The sequence below is a fragment of the Tamandua tetradactyla genome, chromosome 3 (genome assembly GCF_023851605.1).
Source record: "Tamandua tetradactyla isolate mTamTet1 chromosome 3, mTamTet1.pri, whole genome shotgun sequence".
NCBI classification, from domain to species: domain Eukaryota; kingdom Metazoa; phylum Chordata; class Mammalia; order Pilosa; family Myrmecophagidae; genus Tamandua; species Tamandua tetradactyla.
Window position 1 is genome coordinate 110,871,614 of NC_135329.1, and position 23,969 is coordinate 110,895,582.

The 23,969-nt window shown below is 34.9% G+C and overlaps 1 protein-coding gene across 1 annotated transcript in view; it reads right to left on the reverse strand.

The window, feature by feature from the left end:
• Positions 1-23,969, reverse strand: part of LRP1B (LDL receptor related protein 1B) — a 1,945,542-nt gene that overhangs the window by 970,563 nt on the left and 951,010 nt on the right. Inside the window, exon 7 of the mRNA XM_077153691.1 lies at positions 9,494-9,656. Coding sequence (XP_077009806.1) covers positions 9,494-9,656 — 163 coding nt within the window. The remainder of the gene's footprint in view (positions 1-9,493; positions 9,657-23,969) is intronic.

Here is a 23,969-nt window from a genome sequence, read left to right on the forward strand (position 1 = left end):
TTTATATATGGGATGAAGAGCGCACACAATACTATTCTTCAGTAGTCCCAAGAGATGACTGGCAGAAGAAGCACAGTGTTCATTGAAAATGTCAGCCTCTGCTTCCATAGTATTGTGTCATCACAGGTAGCCTAGTGAGGGGCTCTATTTCTCTGATGCCCCTTTCATCCTGATATGGCCATATGTCTAGGGCTTGACAGCAGAATCTGAGATGAAGGGATGTGAGTCACTTTCAGGTTGAGCTTTTTAAGAAATCAGGATGGTTTCTCTACTACTTTTGCCCTTTCAGTTAGTTGGAAACTGAGTATTCCAAGCCCTACGAGACTCTAGAGCCACAATGCAGCAGGACCCTTGATCTTTGAATAACCACATGGAGCAGAGCTGCCCACCAGTCTGTCCCGCCCTCACTGGACTGTGTATAGATGTAAAATATGTTTCTATTGTGCTAAGTTAAACTTTTGGGGTTTATTAAAGCAACCACCATTATCCTAATGAATACAATGCTTAGAGATTATTCAAAAGTTAGTATGTACCCTGTGAAAATTATATTTCTTTTATATAGTCAATTTAATTAACAAGCAAATTAAATATTTACATATATATTTGAAAGTCTTAGTCAAATTAAAATATATAATACATTAAGTAACTTACAAAATAAAATAGAAAAATTTTCACTTTCATAAAAAATTGAATTAAATTTTTCGAGGCTTCTTGACCGTGGTAAAATTTCAAATATATTAAGCAGGACTTGTAGCATAAAAACCAGGATAGAGGACGCAGGCCTCCAGGAACATTCGGTGAAATTACAGCAGGCTGAGACTAGGGGTCCGCAGTTTCGGGAAGCAAGTGATTTATTAGCTCATGTGCACGGGGCTCAGCCGAGTCACCTCAAAAGTCTGAGCCCCGAACAAAAGGCAACATTGGTTTTTATAAACACTATTACATGCTACAGATAGGGCAAGCCTAATACGGTAAATAGCAATATTAAAGGAAAGATAATTGGTCAGTTTAAGGCACAAAGCAGTTTACAGAAGCAGATGAGCTGTTAGGGGACAGTACCCATCCCAGGTATCTTATCTCGCTTGCCTGCAGTTTTACCCATTCCTGAAGGTCAGGAGAGGGGGTTTGGGGATTTCTACAGAAAAGCAGCTCAGTTAAGGGAGAGAAATGGGGGCCTGCTTGCTACAGTCTCAAATGGAATTTGGCCAGGTCCTAATTCTAAATTCCATTTGGGACCCAGAGTGGAGCCTTCCATAAGTCAAGAATATTTTTATATATGTTGCATTTTAATCTTATTTTGTCTCATGCTAAACCAGGTTTAGGAAGTAAATACAGGGGTTTACTAAATACTTTTTTTGTTGATGATATTAAAAGACCATATTCAATTACTATGAAGATCAATGACAAAATTGTTTTGTTTTTTTTTTCTTTAAAAGCAGTAAATTATTTTAGGATGTCATTGGGGGCATATTTTATCTGTAGTTAATTGTTACTTAAGAACAATTTTACCTCAAGATCATACAAAAAGACATTTATCTCACTAAAACCAAAAGCAGATCAAACATCCTCAGCTTTTGAATTTTTCCCCCCGGCATAATCAAAAGGAAAAAAAAATCCTGAGTAAAAACAATATGACACTGAAAAACATCGACCTTGAACCTAATGCCAGGTCAGTTTCTCCCAAGTCAAACTACTAACAGTTTGGCCCAAGGGAAAACATCAATTCTGGTTCAATATCTGCAAGGCTCAGCAGTCAAGCAGAACAAAACATAACTCAGCATAAAAGCTGAATGTTGTTTTTACTTTTTTTTTTTCCTTTTTGGTTGAATTCAATTATATGGCCTACAGTAAAATCTTGAATTTATGTTGTGTACTAAAAGCTAATGCATAAGGGGATGGTGTCAAGTACTTATTTTATTGTTTCTAATTTTTATCCTTTCTTTTACAGTGTTTACAAACCAAGATTCTTTCAGATTTTTAAAAATAGCATTTTGCATCTGACCTACTAGATCTGCCTTAGAGATTTCAAACAAATCATTGCTTAGCATTTTATTTGTTGGTTGGAATATGATTGCTTTTGTTTTTATTCTTTAGGCAAAATATTATAAACAGTTCTTCTTGTTGTAATATCCAAATCTGATGTATAACTCTAATGTATTCCAAGTTCCTTGAGAGAATCAACCATATTAATGGTCTTTGATGCCTTGATTATATCTCAGTGATACAAGGAGAAATGTCCAGATATTTTTGGAAGCAGTAACCACTGGCTCAAATCCACTTCTTGTCATAGAACTCCGTGTCAGAAATAACCAGAAATAATTTCAAACTACTTTCAAATATAAATTTTTTTTTCCAATAATGGCGCAGATTCTTCCAGGATATAAGATATTCTCTGGCAGAGAAGTAGAAAGCTTTTGCGCCTCTTGAGAATAATTTTATAAGTGAAATAACAATTTACTTAATATTACCCCTGTGGCTTAGAAATGTTCACATAGCTTCCAAAAGTGTTAGAGATTCTGACAGAATAAAAACGACCGTCAAGTTTTTAAAACTGTCTTTTAAGACAGAAATGGGGATATTCGGGATGTTATCTAGAATGCCCCCTACCCTAAACTCTTCTCAGTATTGTATAGAACGTTACTGAAAAAACAACCTGTTATTTGCCTAGAAAAGAGATAAGAAAAATACTCCTCAGGGGTTTAAATGTCCTTGCCTAAAAGAGAATGGAGGAGGTCTTCCAGAAAAGGCAACCAGGGGATTGAAGCAAAATACCCATCTATATTCCAAACAGGTTTAGCTAAATGAAAAGAAACCCCCAGCACCTGAGAAGCACAAAGAAAAGATTAAAAAAAAAAAAAAAACTGCACATAAGAAAGGATTATCAGAGGACAGTGATTGAAGCAGATTTGTTGGTTCATTACCCATTTTTCTTTCTTCTACTTTGGCTTCGCACCAATTCCTTTCCGTTGTCCCTCTGTCCTTCATATGCCAATGGTAAGATGACCTAATTCATTGTGGTTGCCTCTTCCTAATCAATGTTTTCAGTGGTCATGAACTCCAGTTCTGACCAAGAAGACCCAGGAAATGTCTGCTTAGGGAACCCTTCCATGCCCAAGGAAGAATCAATACTGATTTTTCATGTAGAATGCTATTTTTACATCCGATCCCTGGAACCTCAGCATCATCTTATGATCACAAGGGAATCAGCCTGAGAAGAGTCCACTGAGATCAAATCCCAGAACAAAGCAGTGGAAGGAACCCAAGTCCTTAAACTATTTTGAGCCACTAAAGTAACCAACCCTGGAATTCTCCTAAATTTAAATTTTTAAATGAGATAATAAATTGCTGCATAATTTAAGCTATGTACAGTGGTTTTCTTGTTGCTTCATCTATTTAAGTGGACAGCATTCAACAGAGTGAGAATTCAGAGAGGGAATCTTTTAGATAGGGATTGGGGATGGGAGACAGGAAAACATTGAATTAGTAGAAACAAAATGTGTGAACTCAGTACTCTAGAGATATAGTAATAGGTAGTGAAAAGTTAAAGAATGGAAAGAAAGAGAGAAAAAAAGCAGCAAAAGAGCAAGTGGAAACATGGAATGGTTTGCATTATTTTTACTTGAAAAAATGATGTGCTGGGGTTCGATTCCCAGTACCTGCCCATGTTTAAAAAAAAAGTGTGAATTGAGAACACAGTGGGAGTTCTACCAACTTGAGCTAAGTTTCCAAACCAAGTTGTACTCCACACAAGCCACTCCAAATTGGCTTATTCCCTGCCATGTTCTCAGGCAAATCACCATGTAATGGAAAAACATTTGTGACAGGAGAAGACACTAAGGGTAATATCGTATATGAACCTGTACTTGAGGAAAGGTCTGGAGAGGAATTTGGCAAGAAGTTTAACCAGACAAAAAATTAATGAGAAGAATTCAAGTCATATATAGAAAAGCTAATATGTACACTGTTGAGTGAGACTTTGAACTAGTGACTTCTCTCAAAATCGGTGCAGACAATGAAAAACACAGCTGCATTATATCCATGTGTCCCTGCCTATTCTCATCAGTAGCTCTTGAAAAAAACAACATTATAGGGCAGAAACTCACAGGAGATCAGTTTCCAGGGCCTTAGTAAATTAGTTTAGAATCATCAAGTACCTGCTGCTTAGGCAGTTCTCCATAAATCTAGGTAGCACCCAAGAAAGTTAGATCCATCCCAAAGGGATATTAGAGTGAATTAGGAATAGAAAGGGAAGGTTAGGGATGATTAGGATGTATAGATAGGAAAAATATTTAGATAGATTATAGAGACATAAAAAGATAGAAATACAGACAAATTTATAATGGTACCACTTGAAGCTGTTCCATGATAAAAACACATTGGTAAATTTTTTAAATAATCAATAGAAACTTATCCATCTAAAGATGTTGCCATTATACTGCATAATCACCCATTAAGTACAAGGAGACATGAGCAAATCCTCCCCTCAACACTTTCCATCGTACATTGGGTCCAGATGAATGCAAAGAGCAATCCACCTGAGACTACTTCTATGTCAGGACCTAGAATACTGCAAAGAAATGCTAATAACCTAAAACATACTTTTGGCAGTTCACTTTGTTCATCAGGCTTTTCTTTATTACATAAAAACATTTATGTTCAAGATATCCAACAGATAAATTACAGCAGGTCAATGCATGGACTCAGAAGAATAATTAATGGAACAAACAGAAAGCAAAAGGTTTCTGAGAGACAAGCTCCTGTCTGTCTTCAAGAAACATATCTCTTCTTGAGCAATGCGCAGGTGCATCTGATTGTAAGGACCTAATGATAATGCTCTATCGAAGTGATGAAGGAGGCTAGGAAATCAACTTTTTGTTTGTTCATTTTTGGTTTGCTTGGGTGTGCATGTGAGAAACAGAAAGAGTTCTTCCTTAAAAAGTTGATCTATCAAAATATGAAGCATTTCAAGATATTAGGCAGTCAGGAATTGCAGATGAGCACACAACCTCCTTCTAAGAGTTGATATCTCCAATGGGAGAAAAAGAGGACACAGAGGTATCATCTGTAGAGGTTTTGTTCCTGTCCATACCCACAGCAACTTCAGAGTCACCTCCATTCTTCAAATCAACAGGTAATGGCTGGGGAGCAATCTCCAGATTTAATTTATTAATTTAATGTAGTCTAAGGGGTTTAATAGCTAAAGGTCTGCAATGATTTTTCTTGTGCTAGTGAATTTGTGAGTACAGGCTCCAACCTGTAGTCTAGGCTGGATATGGAAATCACCTAAACAGAAGTGAGAAACATGATATGTCTTTCCCAAAACCTTCCTTGTTACAAAATTCCCTCCATGGGCATAGGCAAACCTGTTTCATTTCTAGCTTCCCACATTTATATAGCATCTCAGATTAGAATTTCATTAGTCAGTCCTGCTCCATGATGGCTGTTAACTTCGACTCTTATCATTAATTTCTCAGCCATGATTAGTTTCACCAATAGTGGGAATCCAGTAAAGGTATGTGAAAGGGTCTATAAACTATATTATTATCAATCACTCCTGTGTGAATTTAAGTTCTGAGACTTGAGCATCTCTCCCCTGCCTTCTGGCAGATGACCTGTTCTTGTAGAGAATGAAGACAAAACACTTTTTCCATGGCATCGTGGATTTACAAATAAATTCTACTGATCATTCTGCTATTCTCTCTGCAAGTCGATGAATCCACCTATAGAAAAAGAGTATACATTGTACCTGGAGAATATTTAATTCCTACAGTTTCACTTAGTATGAGAAGGATTCATATTCTCTCTCTCTTTCTCTCAATTTAGCCATGTAACCTAATTCTAATGGGTTTTATACATAGCACTCTCAGTTTCTCAAAATATTGTTTACCAAATTTTCAACTCTAAAACCAATATCATCATCAAAATATCACCTACATTTTACTCTGTTTTCCCAATAACTACCATGCTCAGGATTAGCTGATCCCTTTCTTGTAACTATGTTGAAACAATCTCACACTGGACGGGGAAATAACACTCTTGTTTAAGTCTAATGTGAGGATTTTAGCTTAATAGGGAACTGAGGGCCACACCCTAGGGTCAAAATTGCATACTAGATCCTTTCCTGTCCTTGGTTACAACCCTTACTAGACCCAGAAACTTCACAGTTTAATATTGGAGCAGTCTCATGTTAGAAAAGATCAACAGACAAAAGCAATTATGAAGGAATTTTCTTCTTTACCCTTATCTTTTGAAAGACCTTGAGGTAATCCAAATACATCGTGCACAACATCAATTATTAAAATAGTGCTTCCTCTGCTACTTTCTTCCCCATACCCACAGCTGCTCTGTACTTCTCCTCTCCAAAACTCAACACATAATTCATCTTTATTCTCAGACTGCACAGTATTTTACTTTATTATGTAAGAGATCAAGAAATAAACCTTTTTTAGGGGAGTTTGTAGTAGAAGGGGAATGAGGCTGGAAATGAAAAGATGATCTTTGGTGGGGTGGGTTATTGGTCACATCTCTCCAGTAATAATGATATCATAAGGGTTGGAAATATTAGTAATTATGTTTGACACAACATGGAGCACAGCACTTCACATATTCTACAACTTAGAAAGTAACAGAGTGCTTTATTTATTTGATCTTATTTAATTCTTGCACCAGGTCTGCAGGGTGGACTATCATTATTCACATTTTTACAACGAGAAAACAAAGGCACAAAGACACATCCAAAGTCACAGAAAGCAACTGGAGGGGCCAGGATTTGACCCCAGGAAGACCTAACGCCAGAAGCAAGCTCTTACTTATCAAAAAGCAGAGCCCCCAAAATTATCTAAGGAAGAGCTCTTTGTGATGTTGGTTGGACTGAATAATTTCTATGCTACTTTTCAGCTCTAATGACACCATGGAAATAACTGTGGAAATTTCTCAAGGAAACATAGGATGGAAATATAACTAAAAAAAAAAGGAAAGGAAGAATAAAGTCTCAAGGACCATCTCCAGAAAAATTGCCTGTATTAGTGCATCATGTCAACATCTAAAAACCAAAAGAATGTCTAGTAAGTTTGGTAAAAGATCTGTCCATTAAAAGATCTGGAATTGGAGCCTGGTTCAAGTCATAGTAACAATGAATAGTAATCCATTTTCAAACCCAGGAGAACCAAAAACATGATAATAATGATAACACTGCAATTTTTTGATGAAAAGGGAATAGGAGGTTGAGAAAAAGACAGCAAAGAAAAATATTTCAATGCAGTCTTTGGAGAAGGAAGGCAGATCTTACATTTCCTTCCTTGTTAAGGGCAAGCTCTAAGAGTCCAGTCAGATTTTAATTTATTCTCATTAGTACTGAAATGAAGTTATAACAAATAAAGCCAAATATATAACATCCTATACAACTGCAAAAACGTAGCAGAAATTTCACTGGGTACACTTTTCCCCTTTACCAGGTTAGGCAAATTTGTTCTAACCTCAAAGCATCCAAGTTATTCTAAGGTGGGTGCCAAAGTAGAATTTAAAGAAAAATTCCATTTTCCTTCCATAGATGCCATCACATTAATCCTAGCTAAATTTCTGATAGTAAGACCACAGTATATTTGAAAGTGTTTTATTGCAAACAGGCCTATATTTATAAAAGAACAGAGCCTTTCCTTCTCTGATTTCTACGATGCATAATTGAAACACTGTGCTAGACAGACAGAACAAACTCAAAAAATTCCAAAGAACCTATTGTGATAAATGATGCATGACAAAATTATATTCAAACAGTTACTAGGCCCAAAGGAATCCAGCAGAGAATAAGCACAAACAATGTAGAGGTTTTCTACTCCTAATTCCTTTGACAAAAATGACAAAATATGGTTCTTTCATATAACGGCAGGGAGAAATAGGAAGCCTGAGAGCATAAAATATGTTGTTGTACAGAAAGAGAGGGTGTTCACATATATTAAATTTCAGATTGGCAGTTTAATTTTAAAAGGGTCTCTAGATCTTTGTGTTAGAGAACCGGGAAGAGGAAGAGTGGTTGAGAGGGGGAAGAAATACAATAGCTTCACCTTTTAACATTGTTGACAGACAAGACTGTCTAAATGCTAATTTGAAATTCAGTTAGCACATCCAAGGAAGAGCCTGCAAGCAAATATATTTCTAAATGGGATGCCAAAAAAGGATGTTGTTAGCACATTTGTAAATTTCCAATTCTTTCTTCCTATCCTTATCCAACAACCCAAACAAATCAGTTTAAATACAACTTCTTTTTCTAATGTCTTTTGAAGCATCACTGCAGTCAGACTGAGTCAAGTAACCATCTGCTGCAAATACAAATAGAGCTACATTCAAGAATTATATTACACAGTATTCCTAGCAAAGTTCTTACGTGCAAGCTGTTCTTGTCAAAATCAGAACCATTGTGATGATGCATCTTAATATTCAATCAGACTTTAAGTAAAGAGTGACAAAAGTCCACATATGGATGACAGCTGTTTCTTTAGTAAATATTTTCCCATTTATTGAATGGAGGCTTATGGCAGTTTAGGATGCGTTCCATCAGACATTCCAGCCTGAACTGCCTGGGGACTACTAAAACAATAACAAAGATAACATTTCAATGTTCAGATCCATGCGATAATTTATAGCTGAAAAATTAATAGCTCAGTTAAAGCGATCTAATTTTAGAGTATCCTTACCCAATACCATCTGGGGAACTGAATTCAGAGGACTTGGTACATCTCCCCCCTGTCCTTTAATAACACTACAGTGTTTGCAAATTAAAAGTATAACTCCTGCTTTGATTTTCCAATCCGATGAATATAATTGATGGGATTTCAACATTTTGTGACTAAATTTTGATAAATTTTTGAAATATTAGAAAAGAGTAATGAACGTATTAGTTTTTAAAAGTCAGATAGAATAAGGTCTTTTTTAACCAGTTCAATATCTTGCAAAATTGGAGGGTTAAAAAATATATAGATGATTCTGATGAGGAATTCCCGATCTCCATAATAATATAGTGTCTACACATCAGTACTTAGAGAAAACAGAAGTTAATGTCTCACTAACAATAATACACTGAATAGATATATAATATGCTGGACAAACATGCATGTTAGTAGTACAGCTTTCAAGTAGCATTTTTGAAATTGGTGCACTGCAAGGTCAGCTGCTAAGTATCATAAAATCACTTCTCTCTAATCTAAAATCATACTGAGTCTATTTCCTGGTGACCAGAAAGAATTTTGGGGAGGGCGGTAGGTTGTGTGTCTTAAGTTAGGCTTAAAATATTGATATGTTCAGGAACTGGTATTACTCAATACCAAAATACATGCTAGAGCCATTTTTCCAACCTGCAATACAATTACAATCAACATTTAAAAATATTTTTTGCACCTGCATCCTTATTTTCCACAGCTCTTGCCAGACTCCAATCTTTTAAATAAAATTTTTAATGGAAACTTTTTCAGAACAAACACTATTAAGAAGAATTTCTTACCCTGCAATTGGATCTACTGCTATTGCCTTAGGATTATGAAGCTCCAGATCAATCAAGGTGACACATACAGACCCGTTGTAACTACAAACAAAGATCCGGTCACTGACATGGTCCACAAAATAGAGATTTCGGGTGAGCCAGTCAATCGCCATTTGTTGCACATCTGAAAAAAATATACAAAATCATTGAAACACAGGTGCACATCTACTATCATAAACCAAGAGTAGATAAGTCTGCCCAAACTATCACATTTAATTTCAAAAGCATAGGTACTTTTTTAATGATAGAAACTGAAAAGAAAATCTCTTCCCATGCCAAAATAAAGGATTTAATTATGCTGTAAAATAACGAGTGCCTCTTAGTATCTTTCTTCTTGCTATTTGAGGACTCAGGAAGATCTGGACAAAGGAGAAGAGTTTCTAAATCTTAAGATATAGTTATCTACAAGAAGAACATTTAACCCCACTTTTTCATTTTTCTAAAATAATTCATCCAACCCACTGGGCATAAATGGTTCAATGGCACAGCTGAACTTAAAATATTAGGAGGCATAAACAACTATCGTGAACTTAAGCTGTACCTTTATTCTCAGACCCTCATCCATTGGATAAAGGGAGGAGGAGAGAAGGTGAAAAGGAGATTTATGAGATTCTTTTATTATTTTGTTTTTTCTTTGTTAAAAACAAACTACCCACTATCCACAACTTGGAAATAAGCAAAAGGAAGCGTAGCATGCTCTTTCAATGTCATACTCGGACACTGTAAATCAGATCTAGCCAAGGTTTAATTAATTCTCTGGAAGAGTGCTGTTCAATAGAACATTTTGCAATAATGGAAATACTATAGCTATGCTGTCTAATAAAGTAGCCATTAGCCAGATATGCCTCTTGAGTACTTAAAAGAGAGCTAGTGTGACTATGAAACTGAATTTTTTAATGAGTATAATTTTAATTCATTTAAACTTAACTTTGAATTATGAAGGTGGCTGGTGACTATTCTGTGGAAAATTAAGAATTTATCTGTGTTTGACTTGGCTAATTTCTATTTGATCAAACGTACACATTATAGTATTACATGCTGAATTGTAGCTATTTATCGGATAGAAAGGATAACCCCTTAAGGTTATGGTTTTATTGCCCTGATAGACATTAGCCAGTTTTATACTTAACCTATAAATTTTATTCAAACATTGTTTTTCCTTAAAATGCCTATAAATATCTAATCCCACTAATGCTCTCAGAGCAGCTTTACAACCTTTCTGATTCCCTCGGAAATGCATGAAATAAATTTTTGACCCTTGACCTTCTAAATTCTCAGGACAATTATTTTTAACTTTGAAAATTACGCTTTGATATTTCCGTGCTCTAACTCACTATGGATCTTTAATTCATCAGTTAAGCAGAGTTGCCTTCTACAGTCTGAGCCTAAACAACCTTCCTTCTCTATGGTTCAAAATACTTTTCCAGTAACATGCTGTTTCAGAGAATGAGAGTCTCTCAGCAGAGAGAATAACTTGGATGCGTGTGTCAGCATTATCACTGGTAATGGCCTACTGTCAAAGCATGGTAAGGAAAACAACTTTGTGGGAGTGTCAAGCATGCCCTACAAGGACAAGCAGAGAGTGGATATTGCAATTCATTAGTTATAGATTTTTAGACCATCAATTATAGTTTCATTCCTGACATAGAGAGTCTTTATGGAAGCATAGCATTTAAATGTTCTTGGAACTACATGAAGCTTTTTCCCAACCAGTTCATTTACCAGAATTTTTAATACTGTGAAGTGTTTCTCCGTCTCCAGAAATCTGGAAAAGTGTGCCTTGCTTTGTTTTGAGTCTTTTTGCATTATTATATCAGCTGGAGCTCAGGGCCTACTGTTTCAAATTCCATTTCAGATACCTTGGGCTCAGATAAAGTATATGATGTCAGAGAAACCATTCAAGGATCCATCCTTCATGCTGGGCATGCAGTTGGTTTAGTCTATGCAATTGTAGTTTCATACAAAAGAGCTGTTTGACAGCATTCATACCTTCTTCCTACTCTTTTATCATTTCAGAAAGTTTCTGTGAATGAAACAATAGGTATTGCTAACAACAATCCAAGATTGAAATAGCAAGGTCTCACTAAAGAACCTAATAATTAGCCAAACACAGTGTTTGTGGGAATTGGTTTTGTTTCCTTTTTCTTTTTAACAAATGAAATTTGTCTGCTTTTTATGCAATTTGTATTAAAATTGGAATGTTGAAGCAACTAAAGAGATCCAGTGAAAGGAGGAAGAAAGGAAGGAAGGAAAAGGAGGAAAGGAGGGAAGGAGAGAATAACAAACTTGGCCAAAATGATTTGAACATTTCAGGAGGCAGTTATTTTTGAGCGCTCAACCATTCTAGATAATTGTTCATGTTCCTATTTATTTTGCTGAAATATATTTTATAGGAAATTGCTGATGATGACAATTTTAATACATTACTAAAAATCTCTAAATTTAAGACCCTCATTATTTACTTATACTTTTAATTTCCCTGTTTTAGATTTTGCCCTCAGTACTGCTTTGAAATGACTGCTACCATGGTTGCTGTAAGGATAAATGCAAACAGAAAAAGAAAAAGAAAGAGAATTTTCCCTAATGTAAAAAGGGAAAGAGGCTCTCACCTTCTTTCCATTTTCATAGAACATTCTTTAAAACACTTGTAATTGTAAATTCGTTTTCTGCCCTTTTGAGATGTATATCGAGAAAGTGAAATAAACAATGACTATACTAACCACCTGGATTTGCTTGAGCTTCCACTTTCACCAGGGAACTATGAAGAAGAAAAGGGGGCCAACTGAGCTGAATTGACAAACCAATGATCCTTTGTGGTGGCAAAAGAAGCTCTCCCCATGTGAAGAGGGGAAACTGTAGCAAGAAAGTCAAACCCAGCAATAAAGAGCATGCTGGCAGTGGCTACATGGCCCCACTCTTGCACAAACATCCTGTTCCTGCAGTTTGCTGGTAAACCAACCACTGCCTGCCTAAGACATTCCCACCCTGATTAACCCATTCATTTCCTCACTCTCCTTTCCCTTAAGTAGGCACGTAAGTGGCTTCCATTTTTTTTTTTTAATTTAAAAATTTTTTTTAAATACCACAAAACACCAAACAAACACAAATATTCCTATTTTGATCATTCTGTTCTACGCATATAATCAGTAATTCACAATATCATCACATAGTTGCATATTCATCATCATGATCATTTCTTGGAACATTTGCATCTATTCAGATAAAGAAATAAAATGAAAATTGAAAACAAATTTATACATACCATACCCCTTACCCCTCCCTTTCATTGATCACTAGCATTTCAAACTAAATTTATTTTAACATTTGTTCCCCCTATTATTTATTTTCATTTCATATGTTCTACTCATCTATTGACAAGGTAGATAAAAGGAGCATCAGACACAAGGTTTTCACAATCACACAGTCACATTGTGAAAGCTATATCATTATACAATCATCTTCCAGAAACATGGCTACTGGGACACAGCTCTACATTTTCAGGCAGTTCCCTCCAACCTCTCCATTACATCTTGAATAACAAGGTGATATCTACTTAATGTGTAAGAATAACCTCCAGGATAACCTGTCGACTCTATTTGGAATCTCTCAGCCATTGACACTTTGTCTCATTTCACTCTTCCCCCTTTTGGTCGAAAAGGTTTTCTCAATCCCTTGATGCTGAGTCTCAGCTCATTCTAGGATTTCTGTCCCACATTGCCAGGAAGGTCCACACCCCTGGGAGTCATGTCCCGTGTAGACAGGTGGAGGGTGGTAAGTTTCCTTGTTGTGTTGGCTGGAGAGAGAGGCCACATCTGAGCAACAAAAGAGGCTCTCTGGGGGGTGACTCTTAGGCCTAATTTTAAGTAGGCTTGACCTATCCTTTTTGGGATTATGTTTCATATGAACAAACCCCAAGGCTGGGGGCTCAGCTTATAGCTTTGGTTGTCCACACTGCTTGTGAGAATATCAAGAATTCAACTTGGGGAAGTTGAATTTTCCCCTTCTCACCACTCCCCAGAGGGGACTTTGTAAACACTTTTTTATTCACTGTTCAAATCACTCTGGGATTTATTGGGGCATCATTCTGGACAAACCAACAAAATCTCATGTCCTACTCAAGGTTCCATGTACTTATGATGTTCAATTAAGCTGTCTACATAAGTTATATTAGGAAATGCACTAGTCAAAATATAAATTTTGTACCAAATAAACATTGTTTGCTTTAGTCTCACACATAGGTTGAAATTTTAAAATATTAATTGCCATCTATTTTCAGTACCCTGCAGTAACGACATTCCTTTGTTCTTCCTCATGCAGAAACATTTTTAAAATTTGTTCATTTAGTCACTATCATTATACACTCTGGGCATTCCTAGATTATACTATCTCAGTCTTTACCATCTATCTTTCTTTCTGATCTCATTTGTGCCCCCAGCCCTCCTCCCTCTATCATTCTCACATTCAGCTTCATTCAGTGTACTTCTATGGATTTAAAAAAAAAAATATTTTACCATATATGCAATCTAACATTCCCCTTTTAACCATACTCAGATAGATATTCAAATGCTGTATATTATGTTCACAATATTGTGCTAGCATCACTACCATCCATCACCAAAACCTTCCCATCATTTCAAATGGGAACACTGTACATTTTAAGGCTTAATTTCATATTGCCTATCTCCACCCCATTCCCTGGTAACTATATTCTATTTTCTGACTTTATGAATTTTTTTTTTTTATTATTTGAAATCAGTGAAATCATAAAATATTTGTCCTTTTGTGTCTAACTTACCTCATTCAACATGGTGTTTTCAAGATTCATCCATGTTGTTGCATGTATCAATGCTTCCTTCCTTTTTACAGCTGGATAATATTCCATTGTATGTATATATCACATTTTATTTATCCATTCATCAGTTGATGGACACTCTCAGCTCTTTTTCTGCTTATTTCATATGTACATGCATATACATCTACTTTGTTTTAATATAAATGAGATCACACCCCGTTCTATGGTTTAGTTTTTCACTTACTACATATTAGAGATTAGACACTTAGATTATTTCCAATTTCTTACTCTTAAAAATAATGCTGTGATCAATACAATCTTTGCCTAAGCATTTTATAGGATATGTTCCTAGAAATAGAATTACTGTGTCAAAGGGTGTGTACGTTTAATATATTGATAGATAACAGCCAAATTGTCCTTAAAAAGCTGTGACCAGGGCATAGCCTATGGGAATACCCATTTGCCCATATGCTATTCCACAGCCCAACTTCTTGAGAAGAACCCTCATTTGGTGCCACTCCACATACATGTTTGCTCTTGCTCAACAAAACCTCTATTATTATTTTTATCAGCAATGTCCTCTGGTGGTTTTCCTTTTGGAAAGTTGGAACTTCAGTCCCTAGGCCTTCTGCCATTTCAAGTTAACAATGTAAATCTTTTTAAAAATGAAATAAGATTCTTGTTGGTTTTGCAACCCAGGAATATCTTTCTCAAGGACCCAGGAGCCATCACTGTAAAACATAAGTATCAAGGAAGATAGCCTTCCTGTTTTGTCATCACCATGGGAGATTGATTTAAATGTCTGCCTCCAAACTGAATCTACCTACCTGTCAGAGAGATATGAGAAGTTTTATTGTTTCTTTGGATATAGGCAATTAGCAAATACAGGTAGTTACCCCAATTACCAGGGGAATTTAAGATGAACTATATGTGACAGATAGTGCTGTCAAATGCTCTCACTTAAAGCCTAGAAGCCTAGAAATGGTCCTGTCAGGTCCTCTTATTTGAGAAATAGAGAATATTGCCTGAAGACTCAAGAACATTATGTTGAGAACAGGTATATAAATGGGTTATAGCTGCTTGCTTATAAAATAGGTGAGATTTCTTTCTTTCTTTGCAGTCTCGTTAGCAGATTGCCTGTGATGTATCACGTTCTGGTTTAATGCTTATTCCATAAAAAATTGGGTTTTCTTTCCCTCTGCCTTGTAGAGTGGTTTTTCTGGTTGTGAGAAGATTTTGTTTTTAATTATATTTCACCAATATCACAAATAATTTTTAATTGCCCAAAACAATCAATGGTAAATGGTTAATTTTCTCTTTTCTCTTCATATCTACAATGTCTGAAAGTAGTTACCACCCAACTTCTTAATTACAATATGTCTCTATACAAATATTGACAAAGGTAAGACAATAATGAAGTAATATTGAAAGTATTTTGAAATTTGCAAAGTAATATATACATATATATAACTATTAACAGTGTTTTCAAAGCCCAATATATGTTGGGTCTAAAAACATAAAGTTGTACCCAGTGGAAATGAATGATTCTTTGCATTGTAATAATTCAATAGAAAAATATAAAAAAAGAAGATGAGAATATTATGCTGATCTAAACTGTAGATTTTTTTCCTTGTTGCCTTAATTTTAAATTGTTTTATGAAACTTATGTACAAATACAGGTTTTACAGTGATTATATGAATACTTTATTTAAAGTATGACTATGGTTAAGCTAAGATATCCATTTTTGATGGTTCTAATTATATTGTTGTTTTCTTAAATAAAAATATTTAAAAAATTAAAAAATAATACATCATATTTCACATAATCTTATCAGTAATTAATTATCAGAATTGCTGAATGTAAGCCTTTAATATTTGTAACTCATTAAAACACATGTGCCTACTCGAATATCATTTATACCACAAAATTACTGAGAATAAAAGTTAATATCTTGCTAAGAAAATTATCTCAAACTTGGAAATAAGGCAAAGGTGTGTCATCTTAATGTCATACTGGCCCGTTGTTTAACCGACCCATCCAAAGCTTAGTTAATTCCCCTGGGAGCATACCTTTGTTTGACTTATAATATAATATTGATTATATCTGTCTCTATGAATATAGATATTGATTTGTACATTAATAAATTCTAAATAATTTTGTCCAATAGAGATCTCTTTTCTGGTAGGAAAGGAAACCTCGAAGATTACATCTTTACTGTCCAGTATGGCATTAACTAGTTTTATTTCTAATTTTGCAATCCTATATCAACACATTTTCTTTCGTTGACTATAAATGGTGTTACTTCTATTATAACTGTACTCTTTTGAACCAGTTCCCTCATTAGTGAGCTTCATAATTCTTTGACACATGTTCACTAAACGCTTGTGTGAGAATCAATTTACTAAGTTTTTGAAAATTATATACTGACAAATTTTAGTACTTAATTTCTTATTTAATTGTTTACCACAGCATCTTCAACCACCCAGGGATGGCAAATTCAAGTGCCTACAAGAATCAGAAACACAACATGAGTAAGTAACACTTGTTTGTAGGGATTATGGCAACCTCAATTCCAATGGATTGTTTTGACATAGAAATCCTTCATTGTTTCAAAGAAACCCCAATATGGGTTTCTGTATTTCATTTGAATCTTCCAATTTGTAAATATGATAGATCAATTTTTAAAAATTGTAAAACTCTTTTCGGATCAGACAAAACCTGTCTGCAATCAAACCGACCAAAGGCCATCAGCATGATTACACCAAAGCAAATAAAAACTGTGTATTATTTAGCTCAGAATAACTCTCTACCTAAAATATATGTTCGCAAAAAAAGTTACCATCATTTATAAAAGTCATTGTCCTTAAATTAAATAAATATAATAATATCCTGTTGCAAAGTGGTTGGACAGATTAAATCAGACATCAAATGTGAAAAATCCAGTACAGTGGGAAGTAGTAGGCAGTTCACAAAGATTAGTTCAACTCCAAAGAGAACTATATAATGCCCTTGTCTTTGTGACTGCTTACTCCATGATTGGTACATACTGGAGACCAGCACAGTACCAAAAGAGATAATTAAGTTAATTAATGATAGAAGAGTCAACTAGTAGTCGTAATGATGCTTTAAATGTCCACAAATACTTCGAATCTTCTCCCTTGAAGAGGTAGACTTGATTCTCCTCCACTTGAATGGGCACTGCTCTGTGCCTGCTATTACTGATTAGAAACAGAGTGTGATGTCTGAGGGTAAGCCATAGATGACACTGCAACTTCCATCTCACCCTCTCTCTCTTTGGATCACTCCCACTGGGGAAATCTCACATTGTAAGGAACTGAGGCCTCCTGCCTACAGCAGCACTAGTCAGCTGGGAGGGGAATCTTCAGGACCCAGTGAAGCCTTTGGTGGCCTTCAGTCCTCACCAACATGTTGAGAGACCCTGGGACAGAACCACCAAGACTCCTGAATTCCTGACCCTTAGAAACGATCAGATAACAGATGTTTGCTCTTTCTCTAAGATACTGGGTTTGGGCATAATTTGTTTGCAGCAAGATAATGACCGCAATGGTCAAACTTCCAATTAAAAACAAAAATCGAGCAGTTAAGAAAAATCAAGCAGTTGTAGGTTTACAGAAAAATCATGCAGAAAGTACATAGCTCCTGTATACTCCCCCTTACATACACAGTTTTCCCTATTATTAACACATTGCAGTAGTATTGTATATTTGTTATAATGGATTAAATGATATTATTTTAATTATATCATTAAGTAAAGTTCACAGTTTGCATTTGTGCTCACATTTTTTGTTGTACAGTTTTATAGTTTTTTAAATTTTTATTTCAGTAACCTTTACAACAAAAAATTTTCCCTTTTAACCACATGCAAATATACTATTCAATAGTAATTCCATTCATAATGTTGTTCATCAACATTCATCACTACCATCCATTGCCAAAATTTTTCCATTAGCCCAAACAAACTCTGTGCTAATTAAGCATTAACTGTCAATTCTGTACCTCCAATAAAGTCCTGCTAACCTGTATTCTAGTTTTTGACTCTATGAATTTGCTTGCTCTGTTTCAAATAAGTGAGATAATACAATATTTTTACTCTTGAGCTTGGCTTATTTCATTTAATATGACATCTTCAAGGTTCATCCAAGTTATATCAGAACTTCATTCTTTATGATGATGGAATGATATTCAATTGTATGTATATACCACAGTGTGTTTATCAATTTATCTGTTGATGGATAGTAGGGTTAATTCCATCTTTTGGCAACTGTGAACAATTCTGCTGTGAACATCAATATACAAATATCTACTCAAATCCCTACTTCCAATTCTTTTGGTATACACCTAGAAGTGGGATTGCTGGGTCATATGGTAATTCACTATTGAACTCCCTAAAGTACTGCCGAAGTATGTAACACAATAGCTGCAACATTTTACATTACCATCAATAAGAATTCCTATTTCTCTACATCTTCTTCAATCAACACCTATTACTGTCTCCTGTATGTGTGTGGTGTGTGTGTGTGTGTGTGTGTTTAATAGTATCCATTCTTTTGAGTATGAAATGGTATCTCATTGTGGTTCTGACTTGCGTTTCCATAATGGCTAATAATGTTGAGATATTTTCATGTGATTATTGGCATTCACATATCTTCTGTGGAGAATTTTCTATTCAAATTTTTGCCCACTCTTCAAAATTGGGTTATCTTTTTGTTTTTGAATTATAGGAATTCTTTCTATATTCTGGGTATTAAATGCTTATTGAATATATAGTTTCTAATTTTCCCCCCACTTTGTAGGTTGTATTTTTGCTTTCATGATATAGTTCATTGAAACACAAAGGTGTTAAATTTGATGAAGTCCTATTTATCTAATTTTTCTTTGGTTGTTCAAGCTTTTGGCATAAACTCAAGAAACCACTGCCGAACACAAGGTCCTGAAGATCCTTCTTTACCTTTTCTTCTAGTAGCTTCATAATTTTGGTTCCTATAGTTAAGTTGTTCAAAACAATTTTTAACTTTTATTATTGTGAAAAAAAACATTTTTACAAAAAAGCAATAAATTTCCAAGTACATTTTAAAAGTAGTTATGCAACAGATTTTAAAGTTAGATATGGTTACAGTTCCACAGTGTTTCATTTTTTTCTTCTAGCTGCTCCAAGACACTGGAGCCCAAAAGAAATAGCAATATATTGATCCAGCAGTCATATTCTTTTGTTAAATCCTATCTTTTCTATTATACTCTTCCTCCTCTTTTTTTTTTATTTCTCTGTAAAAAATAACAGATATGCAAAAAAGCAATAAATTTCAAAGTACATTGAAACAATTAGGTGTGAAACAGATTTCAGAGTTTGCTATGGGTTAAAATTCCACAATTTTAGGTTTCCACTTCTAGCTGCTCTAAGGTATTGGAGACTAAAAGAAATACCAATATACTGAGTTAGCGCTCATGCTCATTTGCTAAATCTTACTTTCTCTGTGTAACGCCACCATCACTTTTGATCTTTCTCCACTCTTTATGGGTGTTTGGGCTATCCCTGTTCTAACTTTTTCACGTTGGAAATGGCTACCAATAATATGGGATGGGGAATGGACTAGCTGATGTTCTGGAAAGGCTGGCCCGGTGCATTTCAGGACTTAACTGGTCCAAGGACCCTTTTGGAGGTTGTAGGTTTCTGGAAATTTAGCCTAGTGCATGGAACCTTTGTAGAATCTTATATAATGCCCTAGGTATTCTTTGGAATTGGCAGGAATGGTTTTGGTTGGGGTTTGGCAAGTTATGATAAGTAGCAATGTCTAACTGAAGCTTGCGTAAGAGTGATCTCCAGAGTAGCCTCTCGACTCTATTTGAACTGTCGCAGCTACTGATACTTTGTTACACTTCTTTTTCCCCTTTGGGTCAGGATGACATTGTTGATCCCATGTAGCCAGGGCCAGACTCATCCCTGGAGGTCATCTCCTGTGCCCCCAGGGAGATTTTCACCCCTTGGATGTCATATCCCACATAGGCAGGAGGGCAATGGTTTCATTGGGCTGAGAGAGAGAAAGGCCACATCTAAGCAACTGAAGAGGCTCTGGAGGTGACTCTTAGGCATACCTATAAGGTAGGCTACATACACTCCACCAGAGCAAGTCTCAAAATCAAGGGCTTGGCATACTGATTTGAGTGTCCCTAATGTTTGACACAGTATCTGGGGTTTCCCCGGTGATAAAGTTTAATAGTTTCATATTGTTTCTCCCATCCCTCAGGGGACTTTGCCAATACCCATCTTCATTTTTTCATATTTGAATATCCTGTTTTCCCAGCACCATATGTTGAAGAGACTCTTCTCTCTGCCATTGAATGGACTCGGCACCCTTGTCAAAAATCAGTCTCAATTTGATTGCACTGGTCTATATGTCCATTCTCATGCTAGTATCATGTTATTTTGATTCCTGCTGCTTTTCAATAAACTTAAAATTATGGAGTTCAAGTCCTCCAATGTATTTCTTCTTTTTTGAGATATTTTTAACTATGAAGGGACCCCCTTACCCTTCCATATAAGTCTGATGATTGGCTTTTCTATTTCTGCAAAGAAAGCTGTTAGAATTTTGGTTGAGATTGTGTTGAAAGTATAAATAACTTTGAGTAGAATTGACATCTTCACAATACTTAGTCTTCAAAGCTATGACCATGGAGTATATGTCCTTTTTTTTGAGTATCTTTTCATTTATTCAGGTCTTTGATTCCTTTAGCAATATTTTACAGTTTTGCAGGTGAAGCCCTTTTATATCTGTGGTTAAATTTATTACTAGATATTTTATTTTGTAAACTGTCATTGTAAATGGAATATTTTGCTTGATTTTCTTTTCAGACTGTTTATTAACATTATATAAAAACACTACTGACTTTTGCACAATGATCTTGTATCCCACCACTTTACTGAATTATTTTATTAGCTCCAGGAGCTTTGTTGTAAATTATTCAGTAGTTTCTATATACAAGATATTGTCATCTGCAAATTGGAAAATTGTGACTTTGTCCTTTCCAGATTGAAAGCCCTTTATGTCTTCTTCTTCCTTAACTGCTCTGGCTAGGAGTTCAGGTACAATGTTGAATAACTGTGGTGACAGTGGGCATCCTTGTCTTGTTCCAGATTTTAGAGGGAAAGTTGTCAGTTTTTCACCATTGTATATGATGTTAGCTATGGATTTTACATGTATACCTTTATTATGTTGGGGAAACTTCCTTCAATTCCTGAGTGTTTTTTATTAAGATAGGGTATTGAACTTTGTTAAAAGTCTTATTGGCATCAATTGAGATGATTATGTGGTTTCCTTGCTTCAATCTATTAATGTGGCTTTGACATTTTGATTGATTTTCTTATGTTGAATCACTCTCACATTCCTGGGGATATATTTAACTTGATCATGAGGTATAATTCTTTGAATTTGATCATGAGGTATAATTCTTTTGATCTGTTAGCATTTTGTTGAGGATTTTTTGTATCTCAATTCCTAAGGGATATTTGTCTGTAAATCTTGTGATATCTTTACCTGGTTTTGGTGTTAGGGTGATGTTGGCCTCATAGAATTAGTTAAGAGTTGTTCCCTTCTCTTCAAATTTTTTTTTTTTTAAGTTTGAATAGGATAAGGGTTAATTCTTCTTTTGTCTTTAGTTTTTATTGGGAGGTTTTTAATTACTTAATCAATCCTTTACTTGTTATTGGTCTTTTGATATCTTCTGTGCTTTCTTGAGTCAGTGTAGGTGGTTTTTGTGTTTCTAGGTATTTCTCCACTTTGTCTAAGTTACCTAATTTTGGGGAGATACAATTGTTTATAGAATATTCATATATCTTTTTTATTTTTCTCAGGGTCTCTAATAATATCTCCCCTTTACACTTTAATTACTTGCCCCCTCTTATTTCTTTATCAGTCTTACTTAATGTTTGTTGAGATTACTGATCTCATGAAAGATGTAAGTTTTACTTTCATTGATCCTCTCTATTGTTATTTTCTTTTTAAATTTTCTATTTCATTCATATGCACTCTGACTTTTGTTGTTTCTTTCCTTTTATTTGCTTTGGGTTTAGTTTGCTTGTATTTTTCCAGTTACTCTGTTGTGAAGTTTGTCTGCAGTTTTTAAAGCTGGATTTTGATGGTTTCCCAGAACTTGGGTATCTTTTTTTATTATTAATTTTTAAACTTTTTTTTAATGCCAAAAAAAAAAACACCAAACAAATGCAAACATTCATAACTTTTGATCATTCTGTTCTACATATATTGGGTATCATTTTTACACATACTCCACTTGACTATCTGAACTAAGAATTTTTTTGGTTTACTTTACCCATTTTTTTCTCTTATCTATAGTGTAGCTGTTGAGCTGAAAACACAGAGGATATCCCATAAACACTCCAATTTACAGGGATTGAATCTTTGGAAATTTAAAGATTATTTTTTCTGAACTTTTCTGTTCTCTCTCTCTCTCTCTCTCTCTCTCTCTCTCTCTCTCTCTCTATATATATATATATATATATATATATATATATATATTACAAAACGAGGTCTTGTGCTAAAATAACTGTATTTGGATGTGACAAAGGTCCAGAACCTTACATGGTCTCCTTCCATGAACGACAAGTTCATATCATATTAGTGCTCATAAGAAACAAAAAAGGACAATGACTTGGAGAGTGATGGCTCAGAAAGGTAAGAAGGTTGATATTTGAACTGAGCTCAGAATGACAACAAAATATTAGCCATGCTGAGATTTAGGGTTACAGCCTATCAAGGAAGAATGAGTTTGACCTATTCCAAAAATAGGGAGTGGGGATGGGAGGGGCTATATCATAGCTGAGATGTAGGTGAATGAGAAGATATGAAGTAGCAGAGGCAGAGATATATAAACTCTCATAAGGTGATGGGCTTTTATAACTACATTGTAAAGTCAGGGGGTTACTCTGCTTTAAATGATGTTTTTATACTTACCTTAGAGTAAATGTACACCACTGAGAAAGTTAAACACTTCTTCAAGGATAATCATGAAAAACAGTAATGCTCTACACTCTTCCAATTAATTGCTTTAGCTATTTCCATTGCATTTACTTCCATAATTCTATATTCCATATAACATGCTTATACTACTATTTATTAATTTTTAAACTTCAGATACAATCAACCGATTTCCTACTACAGGATATTAGGATTTAAATTTTGATACTGTACACACATAAACACACATTCCTCTTGTTATTTTATTTAAACAATATTAAATATTTATAAAATTATGACTATAATTTTTTATTGGAAGCTGTTGAAAGTAGTTTACATGATTTTCATGCTTCTTTGAACAACCTTTATTTTTAAGTTAATTGTTTTTGCTTCATTTTTTTTTTTTTAGAATTCATGATTGCACTATTCTACAAAAACAAACCTCCAAAATTCCTCTCCAAGTGGGAAAATACATCAGTAATCTATTGGTTTATTTTCCTACTTTTGACCCCTGTCTACTGCCTACAATCCTCCTGATCCAATCTGAACCAGCTTGCTTCATAGCCATCGTCTTGGGGCTTCATTTTATCTGTCCAGACAATTGCTCAACTACTTTAGTAATTAAACTACTCATTTTTTGCAAAAGATGTTGCCTGG